General features: G+C 45.3%; 1 protein-coding gene across 1 annotated transcript in view; it reads right to left on the bottom strand.

Moving 5' to 3' along the window:
* KCNN4 (potassium calcium-activated channel subfamily N member 4) overlaps window positions 1-25,659 on the bottom strand; it is a 39,520-nt gene that overhangs the window by 1,495 nt on the left and 12,366 nt on the right. The window contains exons 2-8 of the mRNA XM_081334941.1: window positions 15,879-15,974; window positions 7,763-8,172; window positions 6,732-6,864; window positions 6,439-6,549; window positions 2,373-2,491; window positions 1,716-1,785; window positions 980-1,158 (exon numbers count right to left, since the gene is read on the bottom strand). Of these exons, the coding sequence (XP_081191067.1) occupies window positions 1,000-1,158; window positions 1,716-1,785; window positions 2,373-2,491; window positions 6,439-6,549; window positions 6,732-6,864; window positions 7,763-8,172; window positions 15,879-15,974 (1,098 nt within the window). The 3' untranslated portion in view covers window positions 980-999. The remainder of the gene's footprint in view (window positions 1-979; window positions 1,159-1,715; window positions 1,786-2,372; window positions 2,492-6,438; window positions 6,550-6,731; window positions 6,865-7,762; window positions 8,173-15,878; window positions 15,975-25,659) is intronic.

Consider the following 25,659-nt stretch of genomic DNA (forward strand, 5'->3'; position numbering starts at 1 on the left):
CCTAAGGCAGGATTAGAACTCACAGCCTCCTGGCGATTGGCCCACGGTCAACCAGCCATCTTTCATGCTTAAGGTGGGACTAGAACTCACAGTCTCCTGGTGATTGGCCCAAAGTCAGCCAGACACTTTTTATGCCTAAGGCGGGACTAGAACTCACGGTCTCCTGGTGATTGGCCCAAAGTCACCCAGCCAGCTTTCATGCTTAAGGTGGGACTAGAACTCATGGTCTCTTGGTGATTGGCCCAAACTTACCCAGTGGGCTTTCATGCCTAAGGTGGGATTAGAACTCAGAGCCTCCTGGTTTCTAGCCTGGTGCCTTAATTACTAGATCAAACAGATCAGCATAGGGAGAGCAGGACAGCAGATATGCTAAAACGTTCTACATTTCAGATGCACGGATTTAGCCCTCAGAGTGAATTACCCCCAAAATCCACCTCTGTTATTTTTGGATTTCTGAGGGCAGAACGAAGAGAAGGCTATTCTAGGTAAGTTGGAACTGCAATTCCTTCTAAAATACAGCATCATGTCAGACTTCTTAGGTCGTGCAGAGAGGAAACGACGACCAAATGAGTTAGTTAATCCTGCTTTATCGTAAAGCTGCACTAACCGAATCTTGCCAGTTCAAATTTCCCACCATTTCGCCGCCTGGTTGTTTTTAACTTTTCTTTCTCTGCCTGTTATGTAACTGTGGGCCAAGACTCTTCTTATCTGATCGTTCCTCAGCCAGCATCTCTTCCCTCCCCTTCCTGTCCCTCAAGGTCATTTCCACATTATACATGGTGAAAGATTTCCCTTACTTCGGCTTTTCCTTGAACCCGCGTTCCATAACCTTCCCTGTTTTTTATCCCTGTCGTTTCCCGTGCATTCGTGCTTGGGGTTTTTGTGTTTTGTTTTGGTTTTTTGCAAACAGAAAAGGCAGCGCAAAAAACACCCCCCAAAACCAGAAAAACGGCTCTGTTCCGCAGAGGCCCAGCCCTACCTGGCAGCCTTTGACCATCATCAATGCACCTGCTGTTCCTCCTGTTGCTTGGACCGCACGAGGACAGTAAGCAATCTGGTCACCTCGTCCAGTTTCCTGTCGAGAGACTCGATCTGCTTTTCCAGCTCCCGGTGAGAGCTGCAAAGGCTGGAGTTGAGGTCGCACATGATCATTTGCATCTGGAAAGGAAGAAGACAGAAGTCAAGCTGGTGAGCTTAGGCTTGGCCTGTCTGTTGTGGTCTTCTGACTCTCTGAAGCCAGGCGTCAGAAGGACAAGTCTCCTTTTTAAGTTGAACTCAACTCCTGGTGACTTCATGGACAACCTCCATCCAACTCCCTTTCTGGGGGTGGGGGTGGTCCTTTAGCTTCCCATGTTAACCTAAAGCTGTGTTGGTCACCCCGCTGCCTAGCTTCTGACCCCAAACAAAGGTCAGCCAGCACATATAATCTACAGCAGGGGTCTTCAAACTTGGTCCTTTTATGACTTGTGGAGTTCAACTCCCAGAATGTCTGGCTGAGGAATTCTGGGAGTTGAAGTCCACAAGTCATCAAAGGGCCACGTTTGAAGACCCCTGACCTACAGCAAAAGAAACTATTCCATCTCAGCTGAAGACAGTGATGGAGAAGCGAAGGTTTTCCCCGACGTGGCTGATTCAGGCACCCCCATTATAGAAGGATAGGGCTTCCTTTAAACCAGGGCAAAGGTTTCCTCTCTTGGGTTGGCTAGAAAACCCACCTTAGAAATATCCACCATGGTGTTGACTTGATCTCGGATCTTACGGTGTTTCATCCTCACCTGCCGAAACCTGGAAGAAGAAAAGAGTGAGTTCCTGAGCAACAAAGATGATTAGGGGACTGGAGGTGAAAACATGAAAAACGGTGGCAGGAATTGGGTATGTCTACTGTAAGGAAGAGAAGGACGAGGGGTGACATGATAGAGGTTTTCCAATATCTCAGGGGCTGCCGCAAAGAAGAGGGGATCGGCCTATTCTCCAAAGCGCCTGAAGGCAGGACAAGAAGCAACGCATGGAAACTAACCAAAGAGAGAAGCGACCTAGAACTGAGGAGAAATTTCCTGAAAGTGAGGACAATTAACCAATGGAACGACTTGCCTACAGAAGTTGTGGGTGCTCCAACACTGGAGGTTTTCAGGAAGAGATGGGACAACTGTTTGTGTAAAATGATACAGGGTTTCCTGTTTGAGCAGGGGGTTGAACTAGATGACCTCCAAGTCCCTTCCAACTCTTATTCCTTCCCTGCCACCCATGCTGGCTGGGAATTCTGGAAGGTGAAGTTCTTAAGTCTTGAAGTTGCCAAGGTTGGACAGCTGGCTGGGGAATTCTGGGAGTTGTAGTCACTCAAATCCTCATTGTCACTGGGATTCCTCACTTACATGTGAATGGCTGCCAGCAACCGCCGGTGATGTTTGCGTGTTCTTAATCCATCCTTCCTCTTGGTGTGCTTGTACAATAACCAGGCTTCTTGTAGTACGTTGGCTGCTGACCATTTCATCTGGAAGCACATACAAATCGGGTCAAGAAGAGGTTACGTTTGGGACAATTCAACCACTGTTTTTCACCATAACCTGCAGCTTGGGTTAGCTAAGTTTGCAAGACATAAGCTGTGTTGGACTGTACTCCAGTAGGGTAAGTTAGCTATCTGGACATCAAGGGTTGGCGGTCTGTGGCCCTCCAGATGTTGCTGGACTCTAACTCTCAACCTTCCTAACTAGCACGGCCACTGATAAAAGATGCTGGGAGTTATAGCTGAACATCCGAAGTGCCATAGATGGCTTCTATCTCACACCCTTTGGAAAAAGCAGCCATTTCTGGCTTAGATGAGGAGGGAGAGAAGGGGGAGGGGGAGATGGAGGAGGAGGGGAGGGAGCAAGAGAAGGAGGAAGAGAGGGAAGAGAAGGAGGAGGGGGGAGATGGAGGAGAAGAAGAGGAGGAGGAAGAGGAGGAGGAGTTCGATCCTGACCAGTGCAAAGTTGACTCAGCCTCCCATCATTCCGAGGTCAGTAAAATGAGGAGCCAGATTGTTGGGGGCAAGAGGCTGACTCTGTAAACCACTTAAAGGTAAAGGTAAAGGTTCCCCCGCACATGCGTGCTAGTCATTTCCAACTCTAGGGGCCGGTGCTCATCTCCGTTTCAAAGCCGAAGAGCCAGCACTTGTCTGAGGATGTCTCCGTGGTCATGTGGCCGGCACGACTAGACACCAAAGGCGCACGGAACGCTGTTACCTTCCCACCGTAGTGGTCCCTATTTTTCTACTTGCATTTTTACGTGCTTTCGAACTGCTAGGTTGGCAGGAGCTGGGACGAGTAACAGGCGCTCACTCTGTTACGCGGCACTCGGGATTCGACCCACCAAACTGCCAACCTTCTGATCGACAAGCTCAGCGTCCTAACCCACTGAGCCACCGCGTCCCTATTTAAACCACTTAGAGAGTGCTATAAAAGCACTAAGGGGTGGTATATAAGTCTAAGTGCTATTGCTATGACTAAGAGGAGGAAGAAGTCCCCAATGGGATAATGGCATGAAACTCAATGCAACTTCACAGTAAACCATGTCTTTAATGAAGCCACCAGTGCTTGCAGCACTAGTCATTCTATGTATCCTTCAGAAATGCAAAGGAAGAATCAGTCTGTACGGATCTTCACAGACCACTGATTTACGTCCAGGAGAAAATGACTGCATTTTTTTTAATCAGCTATACTTAGCAGTGATTTAGCCTGGTACTAATAATGTAAAATCAAGTAGAGAATTTTTTTAAAATCCTTTTTTCCAGGGTGTGGAAGAATGCGGCTTAATGATTGCAACCTTAGCAAAGAAAGCGACAAAACAGATCGGCCTTTGATGCACTGATCGGAACATTATGATGCGAAGAGGAAGCCACAGAAGAGGGGGGAAAGGCCCAATTTATCACAATTTGCACAAGTTCGAACACACCCTGTGTTGCAAGGCAGGGTGCCCAGGAAAACCAATGTTATTTATTGTGGAGCAAGGGTGGGATAATCCTTTTACTGTATTATTACTATATAATTCGCCCAAGGAAAATCTGCCAGATAGTACATCCAGTGGTGGAATGTGAAGAGAAAGGAGACAATTTTTTTTCCTTCTTCTTCTCCTCCTCACACAGATGTCTCTTTTCGCCAGCCTTTCCTCCCCTCCATGTGGTTTCTGGACTCATAGCTGATGGTTCTAGGGACCCAACTTAAGCTCTTTCAAACTAACATCTGAAATGAAGCCCAGGGCCATAAGCTGCCTGTTCATCTCACAGGTGTTCTTCACCACTGATCTGCAGATGAGAATCTTGGCCATGAACAATTTACCAAAGAAAAGGTTCAAGGCTCAGATGTTCATTCCATGCTGAAGATGCCACGTTGGATATTTTTCCAGATTCCATATTAAGATTTCAACAGATGCCTGTCCCACACAGCAAACCAACTAGAGCAGAATCTTCAAAATTACATCTGTTTAAGGACCGTTCTTTTCCCAAGAAGCTTGAGTCCATTTGCCAGCATAAAAATAAGGTGTATTTGTTACAAAGGATTTTTTTTTAAAAAAAGAGAATTTCTCGGGATTGGTGTTCACACACCATACTTAGCAAACCTAGTTGCAAATGTACAGGGTTTCGTTTTACAAGTTTCATTTTTCACTAAGCCTGGTTAGTATTTTTTGTAGCTTAGCAGTATGTTGTGTGACTCTATTTGGGTGTTTTTTAATTCAGTCTATAGTGCAACCTGGAATAATTTTGTTATCAGGCTAAATGTGGTTAAAACTACTGGGAAAGCCATCTACGCAGTTAAGGAATGAACACTCTGTTGAGTTCATCAAGGTAGGTGACACACGCAGCCATAAGTAGATAATTTTTGATGAAGAAATGAATAATCTGGAGAAATATGGATGCCACCCCAACCCAATTTTCAGATTTGATAACTGCCATCCTTGGGAGGGAGCCACAAAACAAACACATTCAACTTCCCTAAATTTCTGCCTTCCTGAGATTGCGGCTCTGTTGTGCAAATTCAGAGAAGGAATTAATTCCCCTTCCAAGTTAAACATGTTGCACGAACTTTTCTTCCACATAAAGATAGGGGTAGCATGGTTGAGAGTTGTTCCAGAAGACAGGACAAGAAACAAAGAAATATTATTATTACAAAGAAATATTATCTTGGCTGAACTTCAGGAAAAATGTCCTAATGGTAAGATCTGCTCAACAATAGAATAATTTGCTTTGAGAGTTCATGGACTCTCCTTCACTGAAGAGGTTTAAATACAGGGGGATGCTGTCTGTCAGAGACACTGTAGTTGCGGCTTCTTGCAACCAAGACAGATTCAGAGTAGACAATCTCCACCCTGCCGAGGATTTTATGACCACACAAACTAAACAGACCTGCTAGTCAAGTCTAATCTTTGTTTTGATCATAGATCAGCCTAAGATGCAATCAAGAAGAATTACAGTCGTTTCAAAAATAACTTAGCTTGTGGGAGATTTTAAAATATCAGTAAACTAGGATAGCAAAAGTAATTTGTGTGCTTAGAGAAATATATCAATGATTATTACATTTATTAATGCCCGGAAACCCCTTATTGGATTTTCTGTTGAAAAAAAAAAGAATAAAATGAACTTGTGGTTTATGGATTTGGTGATTAGAAAGGGTAGATTATAAGAAGGAAACTATGACATCATTTTAAAGGGAACAAATAAAATAAAAATGCATTTATAACTACTCTGAAGATGATCAGAAGACGCTTTTCTTTCTTTATTCTTTTTCTTTCTCTTCCGATTGGCCCAAAGTCACCCAGCGGCTTTCATGCCTAAGGTGGGACTAGAACTCACCGTCTCCTGGTGATTGGCTCAAAGTTATCCAGCCGGCGTTCATGCCTAAGGCAGGACTAGAACCAATGGTGGGATTCAGCCGGCCTCGCACCACTTTGGCAGAACCGGTAGCTAAATTTTTCTTGCCCAGGCCCAGAATGGACTTCCGGAAGCGGCATCCACACAGAGAACCGGTTGTTCCCATATTTGAATCCCGCCACTGACTAGAACTCACAGTCTCCTGGTGATTGGCCCAAAGTCGCCCAGCCAGCTTTCTTGCCTCAAGTGGAACTAGAACTCACCGTCTCCTGGTGATTGGCCCAAAGTCATCCAGGCGGGACTAGAACTCATGCTCTGCCACTTTCTAGCCTAGACCAAGCCAGCCAGAAAAAAGAAAAGTATGCATCCCTCCAGGGTGGGAAATGCACAGCCCTATTCATTCCTGGGCCTTTTCAAAAAGGAAGCATCAAAACTCTAACTCTGGGTTCCTTTGCTGCTCAGCAGGAAGAGGAAGGGAGAACAAGGCCTTAGAAAAATTGCTGTAGTCTCTTTTGGCTCCAGTTGCTGAGACACGATTTCCAAAGCGAATGTCTCTGCCCCCTCTGTAATTCCATCAAGCAAAGGGCTTCTCTTACCTCTTTGGCACACTGGATATCCATCATGAAATGGTGGACGTGTTTCTCTGCTCTGGTGAATTCCAGTTTATCTGCAGCCACTGCCACAAGGAGAGCTGTGCACCCCACTCCCTGGGAAGAAATACGAAAGTGGAGAATAAGAAGGCTTCTTTTAAATAATTTTTTTTAAAAAAAAAATGGCATGGCTTATTTACTGTTAGTAAAGTGCCTGTATCTACAAATATATATTTGTAAATATATTTTGCCACCTTGTACCATGTTTCTCACTGTAAGATGCTGTCTATGTTCCTCACCATGACACCAGTGAACAAACACACGACTTTTCCGCAGACTGTCCCGGGAACCACGTCTCCGTAGCCGATGGTCAGAAAAGTGATGGGAATCAACCAGAACGCCTCACCCAGAGAGTTCTCAATCATATACTGCCTGGCAGATCAAATAAAGGAGAATCAACATGAAGATAGATTCGTGCTCATATTTATCTAGGAAAGTACAGGTAGTCCTCTACGTACGACCACAATCGGGGCCAGAATTACCATCGCTAAGCAAGGCAGTCGTTAAATGAGGCAGTTCTTAATTTATCACCACGGCTGGGACCAGAATTTTCATGGGTAAGTTGTTATCTGAGTCACGCCCCTTTTTTGCCATGATTGCTATGCAAATCACCGCAGTTGTTAAAGGAACTGTGTTGTTCAGCAAATCTGGCTCTCTCATTCCCCCCCCACCGCCCCATTGACTTTGCTTGTTGGAAGCTGGGTGGGAAAATTGCAAATGGCGGTCTCGTGACCTTGGGACACAGCTGGTTGCCAAGCGCCCAAATTTTGATCATGTGACCACAGGGATGCTGCAAGGGTCATAAATGCAAGGAGCAATTGTTAGTCTTTTTTTTTTTTCAGTACTGAACCGACACCAAATTAATGAACGTCAGCTGAGGACTACCTGTATTATCTCCCAGTAAATAGTTTGACCTGAAGCAACTAAGGATGGTATGAAAACTAAACTAAAATAGATAACAAAATACAATCAAACAATAAAATGAAATAAAAGGATAAAATAAAATAATGAAACGAAATAAAAAATATATATAATACGAAGCAATGAAATAAAGCATTCAAATGCTTAAATCCAAACGCATCCGTAAATGCAGGTTGGCTAAACCATAGCAGCTGAGTTCGGTGGGGGTGGTGGGGGGTTGTTTTTTGTTTTTAATCAAATCCACATTTTTAAAGAAAACAAAACAGTCTTTGTCTGATGACCAAACAGTTAATAATAACAATAATAAGCCTAACAGTGGATAATATTGGCGTTCAAACAGAATCCTTACCGTTCACAGACGGACAGGATCCAAAAAGCAATGATCCAGAGTCCCATTGTAAAGGTCAGTAGCACCCGGCCCGGCTGGCTGTTGACCATCACCCGTAACACAAAAGGGTACTGGAAGTGGATCTTGTTGAGGGACCCGATGCTGCGGTAGGAGGCATCTCCCAGCACGCTGCTCCACATTAGCACAGCTCGAGGGACCAGATAGAGGCGGAGGAACATCACCAGTGACAGCAACATGTCAACATCGGAGAGGAAGATGAAGGTCTGTCCCGGCTTGGGATCCAGGCAAAAGAAATCTCCCACCGGGAAGGGGTGAAGGGAACAGACTAAAAGCTCCAGCGTGATGAGACCCAATTTCTGGGTACTGACTGCAATTCGCCAATCGGTGAGGGAATTGTCCAGCATGAAGAGCTAAAAGGCAAAAGGAACATGAGAGCTTGTATGAGCCGGAAGCAAAGCCAGGGGTTGTCTCTGCAAGGTTGTCCCTCTGCTGAAATTCATTAATGGAATGCATTTCTATGCAACAACTACTGTAGTATTCAGCCAGTAGATGGCAGTATTTACACGTTTGGATCTATACTATATACTCTATGCTCTTTTGTTCTAAGTAGAGTTTACTGTTTCCTTTTACAGTTACGGTATATAGTTGAGCAGTAAAGCACATGGTGACTGTACTCTTTGTTTGCTCTGTATGGTGCTTTATGTAAACAGAATTTCTAACACCCTCTCAATCAACTGGGCATATGAGAAGGACTATGCCCACCTTTTCATGGAGGAAAGGTTGTTAACAGTCTCAAGAACCATTAGAAAAGAGCTTGTTACTAGTTCAAGACAGTCAGAGGACTCCGGTGCTGTGCAACCAGTCACACAGCATATTGGCACCAACATTTGCCTTCATTTCACCAATAGCAGGGCAGAATACCAAAGCCCTTTCTATCCAAGCCCTTTCTAATAGTTTTTCTCCAGGGCTCGCAACAAGAAACGGAGCAAAAATAAAAATCGGTTTCATTGGTGTCGGAAGACATAGTTCTCTAACTTTGCATTTGGTAACCCAATCAAAAGGAAATTTGCTTATTCAAAATGCACCATTTCCCAAATTTTTCCACTTGGACCACCGGTTGTGCACACCACCCACCTACACATTGACCCACAATATCATCATCATCATCATCATCATCATCATCATCATCATTATTATTATTATTATTATTATTATTATTATTATTATTATTATTATTATTATTATTATTATTATTATTATTATTCAGAATCAATTCACTGTGGGATGAAGGGCTTTCAACCATTCGGTTTGGTCAAGGCAGGTTAGTAGGTGGTTATATTTGTTCACAAGTATTCGTCGACTTACGACCACAATTGAGCCCAAAATTCCTGTTGTTAAGTGAGATATTTGTTAAGTGACCTTCGGACACGGCAGCGGTCATAAATATGAACCAGTTGCCAAGCATCTGAATTTTGATCACATGATCACGGGGAAGCTGCAAAGGTTGTAACAGTGAAAAATTGTCCTAAGTTATATTTTTCAGTGCCATTGTAACTTTGAATAGTCCCTAAACAAACTGTTGTTAAGTCAAGGACTACCTGTGTTTGCCAGTCTATGGTTGAGAGAGGGGGAGTAAGCCTAACTCAGACAGGGAGCTTCTGTGGCTGAGGGGTCTAGAACCCGGGCCGCCCTACTCCTAGTCCAGCACCTTCCCCTCCACCCCAAGTGACTCTTGGGCTGAGAGAATGGGACTGGCTCAGAGTCACTCAAGACACTTCAACGTTGAGATCTTCCTACTCCTAGCTGAACACCTCTATTACAACACGACGTTGGCTGTTGGGCTGAGAGAGAACGATTGGCCCAGAGTCACTCATTCAACTCCCACGGCTGAGAGTGGCTGTGAACTCGGGTCCCCCTGCTCATAGTCCAACCCATCACCCCTACTCCATGTTGGTTCATAAGGTGGGAAACGCGTCTGGCTCTGAGTCCCCCAGGAAGCTACAACCTAAGTCAGTGATGGCAAACCTTTTAGAGACCGAGTGCCCAAACCGCAACCCAAAACCCACTTATGTATCATCAGGTGCTGGGTGGGTGTGGCCCATTGGGTGGGTGTGGCCAGTTGGAGGGCATGGCCCTGGGGGGAGGCCTGGCTGCAGTGGTAAAGGCATATTGGGTGGGACTAAAAAGTTCAATCAATCAATTCCAACTTTGCGAGATCCTTTTTTCCCCCCCACGAGAAGTTGAAATTGATTTATTAACCTTTTCTCTTTTTTTGCACACGGCGGCGGAGGCCTAAAGCAAAAAGGTTTTATAAAAGCCAGCGGAAGGCCTAGGACTGGGTCGACGGTGCACGTGCCCACAGAGAGGACTCTGCATGCCACCTGTGGCACGCGTGCCAAAGGTTCGCCACCATGGACCTAGTTCTCCCTACTCCTCATCCAGGACCTTCATCACACCTCCTCACTGACTTCCCGGCTCAATATCACCCAAAGAGCATCTATGCTGGGTCTCCCCATTCCTAGTTCAGCACCTTCAACACCACCATCACCCCACACCGGCTCTTGAGCAGAGAGGGAAGAGCTGGCCCAACGTCACTCGGGGAGCCCCTGTGGCTGAGAATGGATGGGGACCCTATTTCTGGGTCTGTGTCAGAGAGATTTGTGGTAGTCCACAAAGGTTTGGCAGCTGCCTTCCTCTGGAATCAAGCTTCTGTGATTCAAGACAGGTAAGAGTTGAGCAATTTCCCCCTCGAGATCCGTACTATAAACCCTCTATTGTCAAAAGTTGTCACTGCGGTATCACAACATAAGGAATGGGAACTGAATGCCAAGTGTTTTTACAAAGCAGGTGTCGGTTAGGCTGTCAATGGATTGCCTCCTGGGAGCGCAAAAGCTTTTTTTTATTATTGGTAAAATCAATTTGTGTGCTGCTGACGGTTAAGCCTTGACTTTCCCCTCATTGGCGCCTTCCAAGAGGGGAAGACAAAACGGCCCATCGAGCCAAATACAGGTAGTCCTCGGCCTTACGAACACAACTGACCCCAAAATTTATGTTCGCTAGGTGAGACAGTTGCTAAGTGAGCGTGGCCCCCACTTTACAACCTTTCTTGCCACAATTGTGAAGCGAATCACTGCAGTTGTTAGGTTAGTCACACGGTTGTTACGTGAATCTGCCTCAACCCCCTTGGCTTTGCTCGTCGGACGGTCACAAAAGGGGATCACGTGACCCCCGGGACACTGCGACTGTCGTAAAGATGAGTCAACTGCCAAGCACCCGAATTTCGCTCGGCTGACCCAGTGGGTGCTGCAACCGTTGTCAGTGTGAAAAACGCTCGTAAGTCACTTTTCCCAGTGTTGTCGTAACTTCGAACGGTCGCTAAATGAACGGTTGTAAATCGAGGACTAGCCCTGAAGTCTAGCTGTGGATGCAGGCTTCGTTTTACATTTAGACCCATTTCAGCTGCATCGGTCAACTGGGGCTCAATGTTCCTTCAACAGCCACCAGTGTTTATGGCAATAGCTTTTCTGCTTTTATGATGTGATTTTGAACGCGGAGGGGTTTTTTTAAACCCTTTGCTCTGCTCCAGGTGAACTGAAGTAGCTGAGAAGCCCTAATTCGGGGGTCTGCAACCTGGACAACTTTAAGACTTGTGGACTTCAGCTCCCAGAATTCCTCAGCCAGTTGTCAAGGTTGCAGACCCCTGCCCTAGTTAGTAAACATATCAGCAAATGAAATACCCCCTGATTCAAGGGCCTAAAATGCACTTTGGGGAAATGCACATCAAATGAACCGAACGTCGCCACTTTAATCCTTAGCCAGCCAGAGTCACTGCCAAGAGGCCACAGCTTGGCAGTTGCTTGGGTGAACCCACTGTGTGACTCAGCCAGGAAATGGTGCTCTCCAATCAGCAACCGAGATCAAACAAGTCCACAGGAAAGAAAGAAAAATTCTTCTGAAGTATATTTTCCGAATGTCGCTGGCTCGCCCGCCGCAAACCAAGACATGTTGAGCCCTACGGATGGGGAAGATGAAATGTCTGGGCCGGCAAGTCAGCCTTGAAGAAATCAGTCTCAACTCCAGCATGGTCTGTTTAGCATTTCCCAACCCTGCACGCTTTTTACAAATAAATTTATTAAGAAGAACTGTCTCTTGTGTGGTCAGTGCAGACACTTCTCCTTACTTTTGACTGCTAAAACTAGAGGACGGTGACAGGTGCAGAGTTAATATTACTGGTTTTTTTTTAAATAGTATTTGTTAACAAGGGTGCTGAGCACTCTCCCAAAGGGGTTTTATGATGCTCAGATTTTGGGGAGAACTATTACTCTCCCCCAAATAGAGAATGCTCCATCTATATCTGAATTGCTTAGATGAGCAGTTGTGGAAATCAAACGAATAAACAGGGCTTTTTTTCTCATAGAATGCTCAGAACGGAGTTCCGGCACCTTTTTTGGATGGAACCTTGTAGGGTAGGCAAGGCGGGTTGTATGACGTGTGTGAGTTCCGGCACCTTTTTCTTTTACAAAAAAAGCACTGCGAATAAATACATTTTTGTTCCACACACAGGGTCCCTCACCCCAAACTCTGGCTAATTATCTATCTATCTATCTATCTATCTATCTATCTATCTATCTATCTATCTATCTATCTATCTATCCTATATCTGTTCTGTACCAGCCTGCTACCGGCCCTGCAGAAAAGGCAACCCCTTTATAAACGGCAAGAGGCTGGAATGACGTCTGCCAAATTTATTACTACAAAAAACAAACAAGATACAGGAGCTTTGAAACACTATCTGAGCGGTTGCTTTCAGCAAACCAGCCCTCCCCAAACATTCCCTTTATAAAGAGTTCAGGGCATGGCCTCTCTCTGCCTCCTTCCGAGAAGCCCCACAGCCTTCCTCTTTTTACTCCTACCTGACTGCCTCCTGCGTCGGGCGTCCTTGAACAGGGCCGAACCCACAGGCTGACCCTGAATCACAACAATATCTAACATCTATCTATCTATCTATCTATCTATCTATCTATCTATCTATCTATCTATCTATCTATCTATTCATCCATCTATTACATTTCTACATTGCCCAGCTCAGCTTAAATTATCTTAGTTAAGATAACTGAAATAAGTAAGTTATCTTAATCATCTCAGTTCTCTACCGCTTTGCAAATGTTGGAACAGAGAAGTAATTTTTAGCATGAGCAGACAGGGAAAATGATTCAACACAAGGACAGAGTTAGATTATTGTCTTTTGTTTTGTTTCGTTTAAAACTTTTTAACTTATTCTTTAGTTGCATTGAATTTAAATCAAAGGGAACTGTGTCCACAATTTCTAAAGTGCAGTTCATGGGCCATCAGTTAAAGGATAAATCCAGCCTTAATTTGAAATCTGTTGTTCCTGATGATGCTACTTATCTACTTAGATGTGTGTGTGCGGGGGACTTTATAAATGTATAAAATCCAATTTGGGGGGATTGGAGTAAATTATTCTAGTTGTTCCTCCCCTTTAATCTTTCTGGTTGCACCTGGTACATATAAAAGGCCTATTACTTCCAGCTCCTTGCAGTTCAGATAAATATTTTCCAGGGAGATTTCATTTTCTTATTAGAGGTATGGCATCTGCAAAGTATGTCAAAGTTTGCCCATAACAATCTTTTTGTTATGACAGAATTAAAATGAAGATTGTTCATCCTAGCAGACAGAGGCTAAGTAAACGCGTCCTTCCCCAGGTCAAAGTTGATTGTTTTTCAGGTCAAATTCTGGAGTAGCTCCCACCTACCTTTGTAAGTCCTCGGCTTACAACAGTTCAGTTAGCGACCGTTTGAAGTTACAACGGCACTGAAAAAAGTGACCATTTTTCACACTTACGACCATACCAGCCTCTCCGAGGTCACATGATCAAAATTCAGATGCTCGGCAACTGGCTCATACTTACGACTGTTGTTGTGTTCCAAGGTCACATGATCCCCTTTGGCGACCTTCTGACCTTCAATGGGGTAGCCAGATTCACCTAACAAGCAAGTTACTAACTGATCAACTGCAGTGATTCATTTAACAGCTGTGGCAAGAAAGGTGGTGAAACGGAGCAAAGCTCACTTAAGAAATGTCTCACTTAACAACAGAGATGTTAGGCTGAATTGTGGCCTAACACAATTCAAGTCTATCCATAGTTGCAGCAGCAGTAATGTTGCACTGTTATGACTACGATGGTTATTATTATTATTAAGGCACAGAATGGGAGGAAGATGGAAAGATCAGCGTGCAGAAAAAAAAAATGTTTCTCTTTTGCTTCCTAGTGAAAAATAAAATACGCCACTGGATAAGGACGCCCGGTCAGATTCCTGAAGGACAGGAATTAGCTAATAAATAAATAAACCGATGTTAGTTTTATCTCATATTCGCCCTGCTATTGCCAGTTCTTATATTTTGAGTGGCTGCAATCCCCTTTTGCGACCTTCTGACAAGCAAAGTCAAGGGAGAAGCCAGATTCACTTAACAACCGGGTTGCTAACTTATCAACCGTCGTGATTCACGCAAGAACTGTGGCAAGAACGGTTGAAAAATGGGGCAAAAGCTCACTGAAGAAATGTCTCACTTAATGACAGAAATTTTGGGCTCCATTAAGAGCTACTGTGTTCCTGATTTTGCTTCTTCCAGGCACTAGTATCTGGGGCGTAGTAAAAGCCAAAGCCAAAATTGGGAGGTGGGTGAGATTTCCGTCCAGGTGTAGAATTATATTGGCAAACGTACAGAATCTTACAGAATAACAGAGTTGGGAGGGACCTTGGAGGTCATCTAGTCCAACCCCCTGCTCAGGCAAGAAACCCTACCCCATTTCAGACAAATAGCTGTACATTCTCTTCTTAAAAACTTCAGGTGTGGGGGCACTCACAACTTCTGGAGTCAGGTTGTTCCGCTGGTTAATTGTTCTAACTGTCAGGAAGTTTCTCCTTAGTTCTAGGTTGCTTCTCTCCTTGATTCGTTTCCCTCCGTTTCTTGTCCTGCCCTCAGATGCTGTGGAGAATAACTTGAACCCCTCTTCTTTGTGACAGCCCTCAAATACTGGAAGATTGCTATCATGTCACTGCCTAATTGTTGTTTGTTCTCCTTGAAGCCAACCTGGTTGGTAACAATTCCTTGTTGCACACTGTCTCCACAGCAGAGATGGAAGGCTTTCTGGATTCATTAAAAGGCAGCAGATGATATTCAGACCCATAAAAGGGACGAGCCCATCTAACTAAGGTAGCTGTTGAGGTGGAAAACCCTTGTTGGGTAAGTCTCCACAGTTCATTGCTCCTTATTTTATTTTGTGCTGCTTGCTAGAAGCTGCCCTGGGTTAGTAGCTCATACTGGATTCCAAGCATTGAGGTGAGACTCAAAGTTGCAAAGGAAAACACTCAACACATAGTAATAGCAATAGCCCTTAGATTTATATACTGCTTCACAGTGCTTTACAGCCCTCTCTAAGAGGATTACAGAGTCAGCCTATTGCCCCCAACAATCTGGGTCTTCATTTGACTGACCTCGGAAGGATGAAAGGCCGACTCAACCTTGGGCCAGTCAGGATTGAACTTCTGGCAGTTTGCAGAATTAGCCTGCAATGCTGTATTCTAAGCACTGTGAAAGAAAGAGGAAGGAAGGAAGGAAGGAAGGAAGGAAGGAAGGAAGGAAGGAAGGAAGGAAGGAAGGAAGGAGGGAGAAAGAAAAGAAAGAAAGAAAGAGAAGAAAGAAAGAAAGAAAGAAAGAAAGAAAGAAAGAAAGAAAGAAAGAAAGAAAGAAAGAAAGAAAGAAAGAAAGAAAAAGAAAGAAAAAGAAACAGCAATAGCTCTTAGACTTATATACTGCTTCACAGTGCTTCACAGCCCTGTCTAAGCGGTTTACAGAATCAGCCTATTGACCCCAGCAATCTGGGTCCTCATTTGACCGACCTCGGAAGGATGGAAGGCTGAGTCAAACTTGAGCCAGTGAGAATCGAACTGCAGGCAGCCGGCAGTTGGCAGAAGTAGCCTGCAGTACTGCATTCTAACCACTGGGCCACCAAAGCTCAATTGAAAAGGGGGCGAAGTCCCTACACCTCCCGATAGATGCCACCGGTACCACCCACCCCTCCCTTAGAGTTTACCTGGATCTCTTTGATGTGAAACGCCAGGATCAGGATCACTAATCCCACCGTAGAGAGGCTGATGAGGCACTTGGTCACGAAGGCGTAAGCAAACCACTGAAAGGAGAGCAAGCGAGAAGAGATGGGTTAAGGAAACTCCTGAAGGACGTGGGCCTGAAACCAGCAAAGGTTTGAGAGGTCTCCCTTTGGTTTGAGGGCAGCACAGAATGGACTTTGTAATACTTGAAAACATGGTTTTTGTAGTACTGTTGCACTGGCTAACTAACATGGGGGTGGGTGGGTTGTAATTTTATTTTATTTTTCAGTGGTATTGCTATTCATTTCCCATAAACCGCCATAAACAAAGAACGTCGTCCAGCCAACCTTGGGAAGCGCTGAGAACGTATCTTACCCATTTTGATGTTTTTTACTTTGCAAATGTTCCTTTTACTCTTCCTCAGAGCACACTGCTCTTTTCTATGGCTATGCTCACCTATTATTGCTGTAATGTAACTGAACAGATGTCATGTCTCTTTCCAAAAAAACCCAATCCAGATTTGCTTTGTTCTGCTAACTATAAAAGTAAATGTAATCCATTTCCCGAGATTTCCCCCTTCTCATAGGGAGACCGCACTTTATCGGAGTACTCTAATAAATTGCTTTTAAATGATCTTGGTTGCTTATTGGGAAAAGGTAAACTGAGCCAGAACCTAGGGCCAGATTTAGCCATCACCGTTAGAGAAGAAACATTTTATACTCTCCTGCCTTCAAGTCTCCCCGTGGCTGTTTTGACTTCCATTCCATTCAAACAAGGGACTGAGACCGCCATGTTCCTTCTGGCCATTGTGTTGTGATTCAGGGTCAGCCTGTGGGTACGGCAGTTGGGTCGAACGACTCAGAGGAGGAGGGGGGTGTTGAAGAGCTTGCTGATGATGGCCTTGTGGCTCCGCAGAGCCCTCAGCCAGGCCCCTCCCACCTGGTCACGACGGAGACCCAGCTGTGTGAGCCTGACAGCGTGGATGAAGATGACCCACAGCTGGCCCTGTTCAAGGACGCCCGACACAGGAGGCAGTCAATCAGGAGTAAACAGAGGAAGGCAATGGGGCACCTCGGAAGGAGGCAGAGAGAAGCCACGCCCTGAACTGTATAAAAGGGGAATGCGTGGGAGGGCTGGTTTGCTGAAGGCAACCGCTTGAATAGCTCCTGTTTCATGGTCCGTGTCTTGTTTGCTTTTGTATCCATAAATCTGGTAGGCTTAGTTCCAGCCTCTTGCCTTCTTGTAAAAGGGGTTGTCCCTGCCTTTTCTGCAGGGCCGGTAGCAGGCTGGTACAGAACAATTAAACAAGGGCTGCAGAATGTGTAGGAATGTGCATAAGGCATCTTTTGCTGAAAAGGCAATCATAATTTTTCCCCAGGTGACACAGCAGTTTTGGAAGCTCTTCCTTAGCGCTGTCCGCCCACGTGGGGATAAAAGCAACGGAGGAAACCATTTTTTTTTTTCTTGAAGGAAAGCAGAGGCAAAAACATCCAGAAGACCTTCAAAGCTGTTGCAATGGCTTGGAAAAAGATGTTCCTATTTTAGCTATCTTTTTTTTTAAAAAAAAAAAAGTTGTGCATTGCATAAATTCCTGCAAATTCTGCAGGGTTTCATTCAAAGGTTTTCACTGCTGTTTTCTTCTACAATATACGATTCTGCTAGGTCAGTCTTTTTTGAAAAGCAGTTTTGGGGAATGTGGACTTTTGGAACGGTGACATGAAGTTGATGTGTTGAACCCAGCTTTTCCCAGCCTCACACTGTGCTAGGGGTGTCAAACCGCCAGCCCGCGGGCCGGTTTCAGCATACCAAAGCCTCGGCCCACCCCATTGCCGGCAATGCAAAAAGAGTCACGCTATGTCGCGACACGTCACGTTGAGGAAGATTTATATAAACCCACTGTTTGCCATTTTTTAATGACATTTGTAGGCCCTTTTCATAACAGAGTTCTGTAGAAACTGGGATTTTTAAGGGGATTATATTGGAGGAGGAGGAGGGGGAGGGGGAAGAAGAGAAGGAGAAAGAGAATAAAGAGGAAGAGAGAAGGGGGAGGAGATGAGACGAGGAGGATGCTAAGAAAGAACAGGAAGAGAGGAAGGGGGAAGGAGAAGGAGAAGGAAGAGGAACAGAAGGAGCAGGGGGAAGAGAGAAAGATAAGACAAAAGAAAAGAATGAAAAGAAAAAAGAAGGAAGAAGAGGAAGAGAGAAGGTGAAAGAGATGGAAGGGACCAGGAGAAGGAAGGAGATGGAGAAGGATTGTTGTGATCTTTTACTGCGTGCAAAAAAAAAATTAAGGTGCGCCTTGAAAATCCACTTGTAAAAACTATAATAGCTAAATGCAAAGCTGCAATGGAAGAAATCCCACCGAAGCCAGTGAAATGCGTTCCCACTAGAATTAGCCTCCTACAATATCTGGCAACTTGCTGGAGGGAATACGGTAGTTGAATTCACCAAACACATCCAATACCTGCCTATCAGCCACGGAAGTTGTCTGGAACTCAAGAAAAAAAACGCTATGGCAATAAGTTCAAGGCTAACAGAAGGAAGTCATTGTTCACACAGTTTAAACAAAAGATTATTAACAAGGGATTTACTGCAGGGATCACACCTTGTCTGTGCTGAAAGATCTATGTTTGGTTCCCATTTGTTTTTTTGGATCTGGGACAAGATCAGATATCCTGCAGCAGCTGTTAGGATCTCTGCCGACCGTTTCATGAGACTTTCGGTGTTCCTCTTTTTTTAAAAAAAAACAAAAAAATATATAAAAATACCCAAACAAAACACCTGGCCTGGTGCCCTGACTGGAAATAGCCAAATTAAATAGGCATTTAGTTTCCCACAATTCTCCTAAAGCGGTCTTGAGCTAGGCACCGGTTGTAAGTGGCTGTTTGCAGTGTAATTTCAAATGGTCACTGAAGGAATGGTCGCAAATCAAGGACTACTTATATATGCAGCTCCCAACACATTCCGTGCAACGTAAATGTAGTCTTTTATCCCTAAAGACCAGCGGTGGGATTCAGCCAGTTCGCACCAGTTCGGCAGTACCGGTAGCTAAATTTTTTCTTGCCCAGGCCCAGAATGGACTTCTGGAAGTGGCATCCACACAGAGAACTGGTTGTTCTCATATTTAAATCCCACCACTTCCTTCCTTCCTTCCTTCCTTCCTTCCTTCCTTCCTTCCTTCCTTCCTTCCTTCCTTCCTTCCTTCCTTCCTGTGGTGGGATTCAACCGGTTCGCACCAGTTCGGCAGAATCGGTAGCTAAATTTTTGGTTGCCCAGGCCCAGAATGGACTTCCGGAAGCGGCATCCACACAGAGAACCGGTTGTTCACATATTTGAATCCCACCACTGCTAAAGACTGTGTGTCCAAGCTGGGTACGTTCATATTTGAGTCAACAGTGTAGCTCAAAATGCAGCCGCCGCATTTTATGGCCAAAAATCAGGAATCTGGACACATCTTTCCTGAGTAACCACGTTTATTGAAGGCAGAAGCTTTTGTGAGGTGCCGTTCACGTCATCAGATGCATGAGCAGCTAGATTTTATGTAGCTGCTGAGGGAAGCTGCAGCAGATGAAAACGTCTGCCTTGAAAACAAAAACCAAATGAAACCAAAGTTCTACCAGGTTCCTTCTGGTTTTTAACCACCATAAAGTAACCCGGTTTTTCTCTTACAACGTCTAAAGCATGTTGTCGCTTCTTTGACCCGCCTCTCTTATTCTTTCAGTGCAGTGTTTCTCAACCTTGGCAACTTTAAGATGGGTGGACTTCAACTCTCAGAATTCCCCAGCCAGCCATGCTGGCTGGGGAATTCTGGGAGTTGACGTCCACCCATCTTAAAGTTGCCAAGGTTGAGAAATACTGTCATTAAGGACCAGGCTTCTTTTTTTGACTCCTTGTTGCATGGAAGGAGTTAAATTTTGCTACCTCAAAGACAGGTGAGGTGAAGGGAGTAAGGCTGTGCCAATAGGCCCAATCTACGATTGTGTTTTCCTGTTGCCGTGACATTCGCCGAGATAAACTACCTTGACACCTGAGCCAGGTGTTCCTTAGAAAAAGCGGCCTGTTTCAAGTGAGCTCTGTCCTCCCTGGCCTTCAAGCCATAACTCCAAACAGACTTCCCTGCAAATAGTACACAGAGATACACTGCGGTAGGAAAGCACCATAAAAGCTTTCTTGGAAAAGTTTTACAATCTGCCTCTTTGTGGTTTCCAGGGAAGCAGGGACCACATTTATTCCCCTTCCAGGACGATAAGGAGCTAATAAAAAAAAAAAACAACAACACACGTACATCGTGGAGGACGATCTTTGTTCAGCCTTGAAGAATTAGCATTGCTCAGGTTTGATTTGGAAAGGAAAATAAAAAGCCATGGACTTTGAATCTGGGTATTGAAGGACGGCCAAGGCAGCAGAAGAGAAACATCCTTAATAAATAGGATTTCAATACCTTCAGAGGCAGCTGTGTTCACCGTATACATACCTAAATGCACATGGTTATGTGGTCAACACTTCTGACCTTCCCAGCCAGCTTCCAGGAAGGAAAGCGAATGCGGGAAGCTGGAATCAACTTAATGAGCATTTGTTTTGCTTAACCACCGCACTGATTCGCTGAACAACCGTGACATTGCATTGGTGTCAGGATTAGCTGGCGACATCACCGTTGCCCCGGGGGATGGCTCATGTCCCCAGCAGGAGCTGGAGCGAAGGACGAGAGCTCACCCCATCCTACTGCAGCAGGCTCTCGAATGCTGGCTTGCTAAACTCCAACCCAGCGTCCGAACCACACAAGCCACCGTGCTCTACAACTGTGGCAAAAAAGATTGTACAACACACACACACACACACACATCATACAGACATATGCAAATGCTTATGTATGTACACAGCAGGTTTTGTCAAAGCACACCTAAGGGAGACTCTGTGTTTTATTGGACCTATTTTCTTCCTTTCTCCACAAGTTTCAATTTCTGGTTTCCCTACAACATTAGCCTGGGTTAGGCTAAGACAGGGGTCCCCAACCTTGGCAACTTCAACTCCAGTCCACAAGTCTTAAAGTTGCCAAGGTTGGAGACCCCAGGGCTAAGAGACTGGCCCACAGTCACCCAGGGAATTTCCACCACCTTCTTCCTGGAACTGAGAGAGAGGGGCCAGCTGAAAGTCACACAGTTGCTTCATACCTAAGGCGGAATTAGAATTCAGGGCCTCCCATTTCCTGGTCTAGCGTCTTTTACTGCTACACCAAACTGGTTTCTCAATCACAGTACTACTAATTATCTGCCTTCTTGCCATTTTTCTCCAAGCACAGTAATGGCTGCAGGGTAACATCTGGGCTTGGTGTCTCCAATGATGCTGGGGGGGCAGTCTTGTGTGAAGAGAGGCTAGCAGCGGTGAAGCTTTTAGGTCTGCAGAAATCCCATTCTACTATAAAAGTGCTTCCCCATTCTTTGCTAGCAATCCTGCCATAGACAATTTATAAGGCTCTAAATTTGCCTGTTTTGTAGTTTTAATTTTGTATCGGTGTTTTATACAAATATGCAGGAAGAACCTGCTTTTTCTTTCACAACTGTTTTTCCGAAAATAAGAGCTAACCGGAAAATAAGCTCTAGCGTGACTTTTCAGGATGCTCATAATATAAGCCCTACCCCCAAAATAAGCCCCAGTTAAGATCCTCATCCAGACGGACGCATTTAGTATTGTAAGGTAAAGGTAAAGGTAAAGGTTCCCCCACACATGCGTGCTAGTCGTTTCCAACTCTAGGGGCCGGTGCTCATCTCCGTTTCAAAGCCGAAGAGCCAGCGCTTGTCCGAGGACGTCTCCGTGGTCATGTGGCTGGCATGACTAGACGCCAAAGGCGCATGGAATGCTGTTACCTTCCCACCAGAGTGGTCCCTATTTTTCTACTTGCATTTTTACGTGCTTTCGAACTGCTAGGTTGGCAGAAGCTGGGACGAGTAACAGATGCTCACTCTGTTACGCGGCACTCGGGATTCGACCTGCCAAACTGCCGATCTTCTGATCGACAAGCTCAGCATCCTAACCCACTGAGCCACCACGTCCCTTTTTAGTATTGTATTTCCCCGTAAATAAGACCTAACTGGGGGGAAAAAGCCCTAATGCATCTTTTCCGCAGACGGGGACTACAGCCAAGAAATTAAGAGATGCTTGCTCCTGGGGAGGAAAGCCATGGCAAATCTAGACAGCACACTAAAAAGCAGAGACATCACCCTGTCAACAAAAGTGCGTATAGTCAAGGCTATGGTCTTCCCAGTTGCAATGTATGGCAGTGAAAGCTGGACCATAAGAAAGGCTGAGCGCCAAAGAATTGAAGCCTTTGAACTCTGGTGCTGGAGAAGACTCCTGCGAGTCCCTTGGACTGCAAGGCGATCAAACCAGTCGGTCCTAGAGGAGATCAACCCTGACTGCTCTTTAGAAGGCCAGATCCTGAAGCTAAAACTCAAATACTTTGGCCACCTAATGAGAAGGAAGGACTCCGTGGAGAAGAGCCTAATGCTGGGAAAGATTGAGGATGATATATATAAATGAAGAGAAGAAGAGAAGAAGGGGACGACAGAGAATGAGGTGGCTGGATGGAGTCACTGAAGCAGTAGGCGTGAGCCTAAATGGACTCCAGAAGATGGTAGAGGACAGGAAGGCCTGGAGGAACATTGTCCATGGGGTCGCGATGGGTCAGATACGACTTCACAACTAACAACAACAACAACAATGCGTCTTTTGGAGAAAAAATTAATATAAGACCCAGTCTTATTTTCAGGGAAATATGGGTAGGTCAGGGGTCCCCAACCTCCTGGCCGCATTTGGAACCAGGCTAGGAAAGCAACGGGTGAGTGCATGTATGTGTGCATACATGCAGCAAGCGAGCGTGCATGTTCCATTTGTGCAAGCAGGGGGCAAGCATAGCAGGTGAGTGTGTGCCTGCCGCTCGCGCTAATGGAGCTACGTGGTTGCGCACTCGCCAGCCACTCACATGGAATCACCTCCTTCCCCCCCCCCCGCCCCCACCGGTCCTCAAAATTGGAAAGTTTGAGGGACTTTGATATAGGTCCTGTCTATGAATAAGGTAAAGGTAGGGAGTGGGGAGTGGGGAGTGTTTTAGCATGAGGGGAAGGAGACCTTTTCAAGTTGCCACGGTTGAGAAACGCCGCTGTAAACTCTCGTCCCTTTTAGCCAGGCCCGGGATCCTCTTCGCTCCTACCTTTGCAAGGGGAAGAGGGAAGTTCCCACCACTGAGGATTGTTGCCTTGTTAGCACCTGTCACCAGACTGTGCAAATTCATATTTATCCTGACTTTAGTCCAGCTGCCCTATTTCCCCCCCCCCTCCGGTCCTAGCCATGAAGGGAGCAATTGTGCCTAAACAAGAAGAACGTACTTGTTCCTTCAACCCAAATTATGTGCCAGAACTGGTTGGAGAAGAAAATAAAAAAAAGGAAGGGGGGGAGGAAAAGGTGTTTCCTGATAGAGAGCTCTTAGCAATATCAAGCACAGCACAGCTTTCTCAATTTTTCTTTCCCCTCTGTGCTAAGAAACAAGGGAATCTGAGGGGAAAAATACCGTAGCTTCCAAAGATAAGATCTGGAACTCTGTAAAATTTCATTTATAAATCCATTCATTAGGAGCACAGAGCACAGAGCAATGTTTACCTTTCCTGTTTTATTTTTGCAAACCCAATCTTGCAAGGGATTTCAACTTAGGCTTTCCATTTCCCGGCCCAAGGACTTAACCACTATAGTGCATGTGACAGAATAAGACATTTAGATTTAGATTTAGAATTGGCCCAGTGTGATGGGACAGGCAAGGAATTTTGTCTCCGGTCCATAAGCTCACCGTCTACATATAAAGAGCAAGTAATAGGTTATCGATCACAATAAACAACCATCGATAAATCGTAAGAAACCAATAGGAGAAGAGAGGGGGAGGAAAGATGACAAATGAGACAGGGCTGTGGAAATTAAGTGTTCAGCAGAGGGAAGGCACCGGGGAGGAAAAAAGCAGTCTTTGCATCTAGTAGTTTTGGCATGCAATGCCCTATAGCAGCATCCAGAGGGGAGATGTTGAAACAATTTGTGCCCAGGATGTGAAGGATCTGTAGATATTTTCTCAGCCCTCTTTCTGCTTCGTGCAGCATACAGGCCCTCAGTGGAAGGCAGGCTGGTTGGGACTGTTGGGCAGTGCTGAGGAGCAGAGACACAATTCCCACCAAAAGATCAAGCTGCGATTGTATGGGTAGTCCCGCTTAACGAATGCCATGACCTACAGCTGTAATTCCAGGCTCAATTCTGGACATTAGTCAAGGACTACCTGTGTCCTGATGGCCTGCGTATGAGAGCTGATCCCCCAGCTGCCTCACCTGAGCTTACTCATAAAGCAAAAAATGCTTTGCAAGTAGGAAGCGCTAGAAATCAAGAAGAATTTCAGTCTGATCAGAAGCAGAGATAAGCTCTGGACATCCTATGGAGACATTATTTAAAGAGCGGTCGTCAGCTAACTGTGCCCAATAGGTTTAAGTGCTCAATCACAGTTTATAAACCTCAACAACCAATCATGGTTTATAAAGCTTCGCCTGGGCTTACTCGCACAGCAAAAATGCTTTGCAAGTAGGAAGCACTAGAAATCAAGAAGACGTTCAGTCTGATTTTGTTTTTGAGAAGCAGAAACAAGCTTTGAATGTCTCGTAAAGCTATTATTTAAGGAGCGGTCATCAGCTAAAGATGCCCAATAGGTTTAAGTGATCAGTCATGGTTTATAAACCACAAAATGCTAGGTTTGGGTAGCGTGTTCAACCAAAGCAAAACCAGACTATGGTTTAAGTGAATGCAACCTAAAGACGCAGTGGCTCAGTGGGTTAGGACGCTGAGCTTGTCGATCAGAAGGTCGGCAGTTTGGCAGGATGAATCCCGAGTGCCGCGTAACAGAGTGAGCGCCTGTTACTCGTCCCAGCTTCTGCCAACCTAGCAGTTCGAAAGCACGTAAAAATGCAAGTAGAAAAATAGGGACCACTACGGTGTGAAGGTAACAGCGTTCCGTGCGCCTTTGGTGTCTAGTCATGCTGGCCACATGACCACGGAGACGTCCTCGGACAAGCGCTGGCTGTTCAGCACGCATGTGCGGGGGAACCTTTACCTTTACCTTTTTAACCTAAAGACATGGTCTTGTTCCAGAAAGCCCTTCCTGAAGTTCCACTACTCAGAAAGGAAGAACTGAATCCAAAGAGAAATTCCTATTTTCAACGTGCCCAATGCACAAAGCAAGGACACCCAGTCCATAGCCTGGCTGGGTCAGAACCATGTGAAAAGATAGCTTTCTGAATTGAAGGCCAAATATGGCCCTAGGCTCATGCAATACTACAAAGTCCATGTTGTGTGGCCTGCAGATCCTAGGCTACCTTCAAGGCCTGCATGGTGTAAGAGGAGAGAGCTGACATTGCTGTAAAAAGCACCTGGACAGACACACCTGGATGAGCGTGCTTTTGCCCTTCCACTGCTGGCAAACACCCACTGTGTGTCGTTGCCTTTGAACTCTTGCTGGCTTTGTAAAGAGTGCTGTAAAACTCACCTTTATGTGACCCATTCGACTTCCTCAGAAAAAGCTCTCTACGGCTGATTAACGCACCCTTCCTCGGAAGCCAGAGCATGCAACCAGGACAAGTGGTTGTGAGATAAATAGGTACAAAACCACTGGAGAGCCTTCAAGAGCAAAGGAAGTTGACACAAGAAGGAAGATCAAGAACAAGTAATTCTGGTAGAAATTACCTA

The sequence above is a fragment of the Vipera berus genome (assembly GCF_964194415.1).
Source record: "Vipera berus genome assembly, chromosome: 9".
In the NCBI taxonomy this organism is placed as follows: domain Eukaryota; kingdom Metazoa; phylum Chordata; class Lepidosauria; order Squamata; family Viperidae; genus Vipera; species Vipera berus.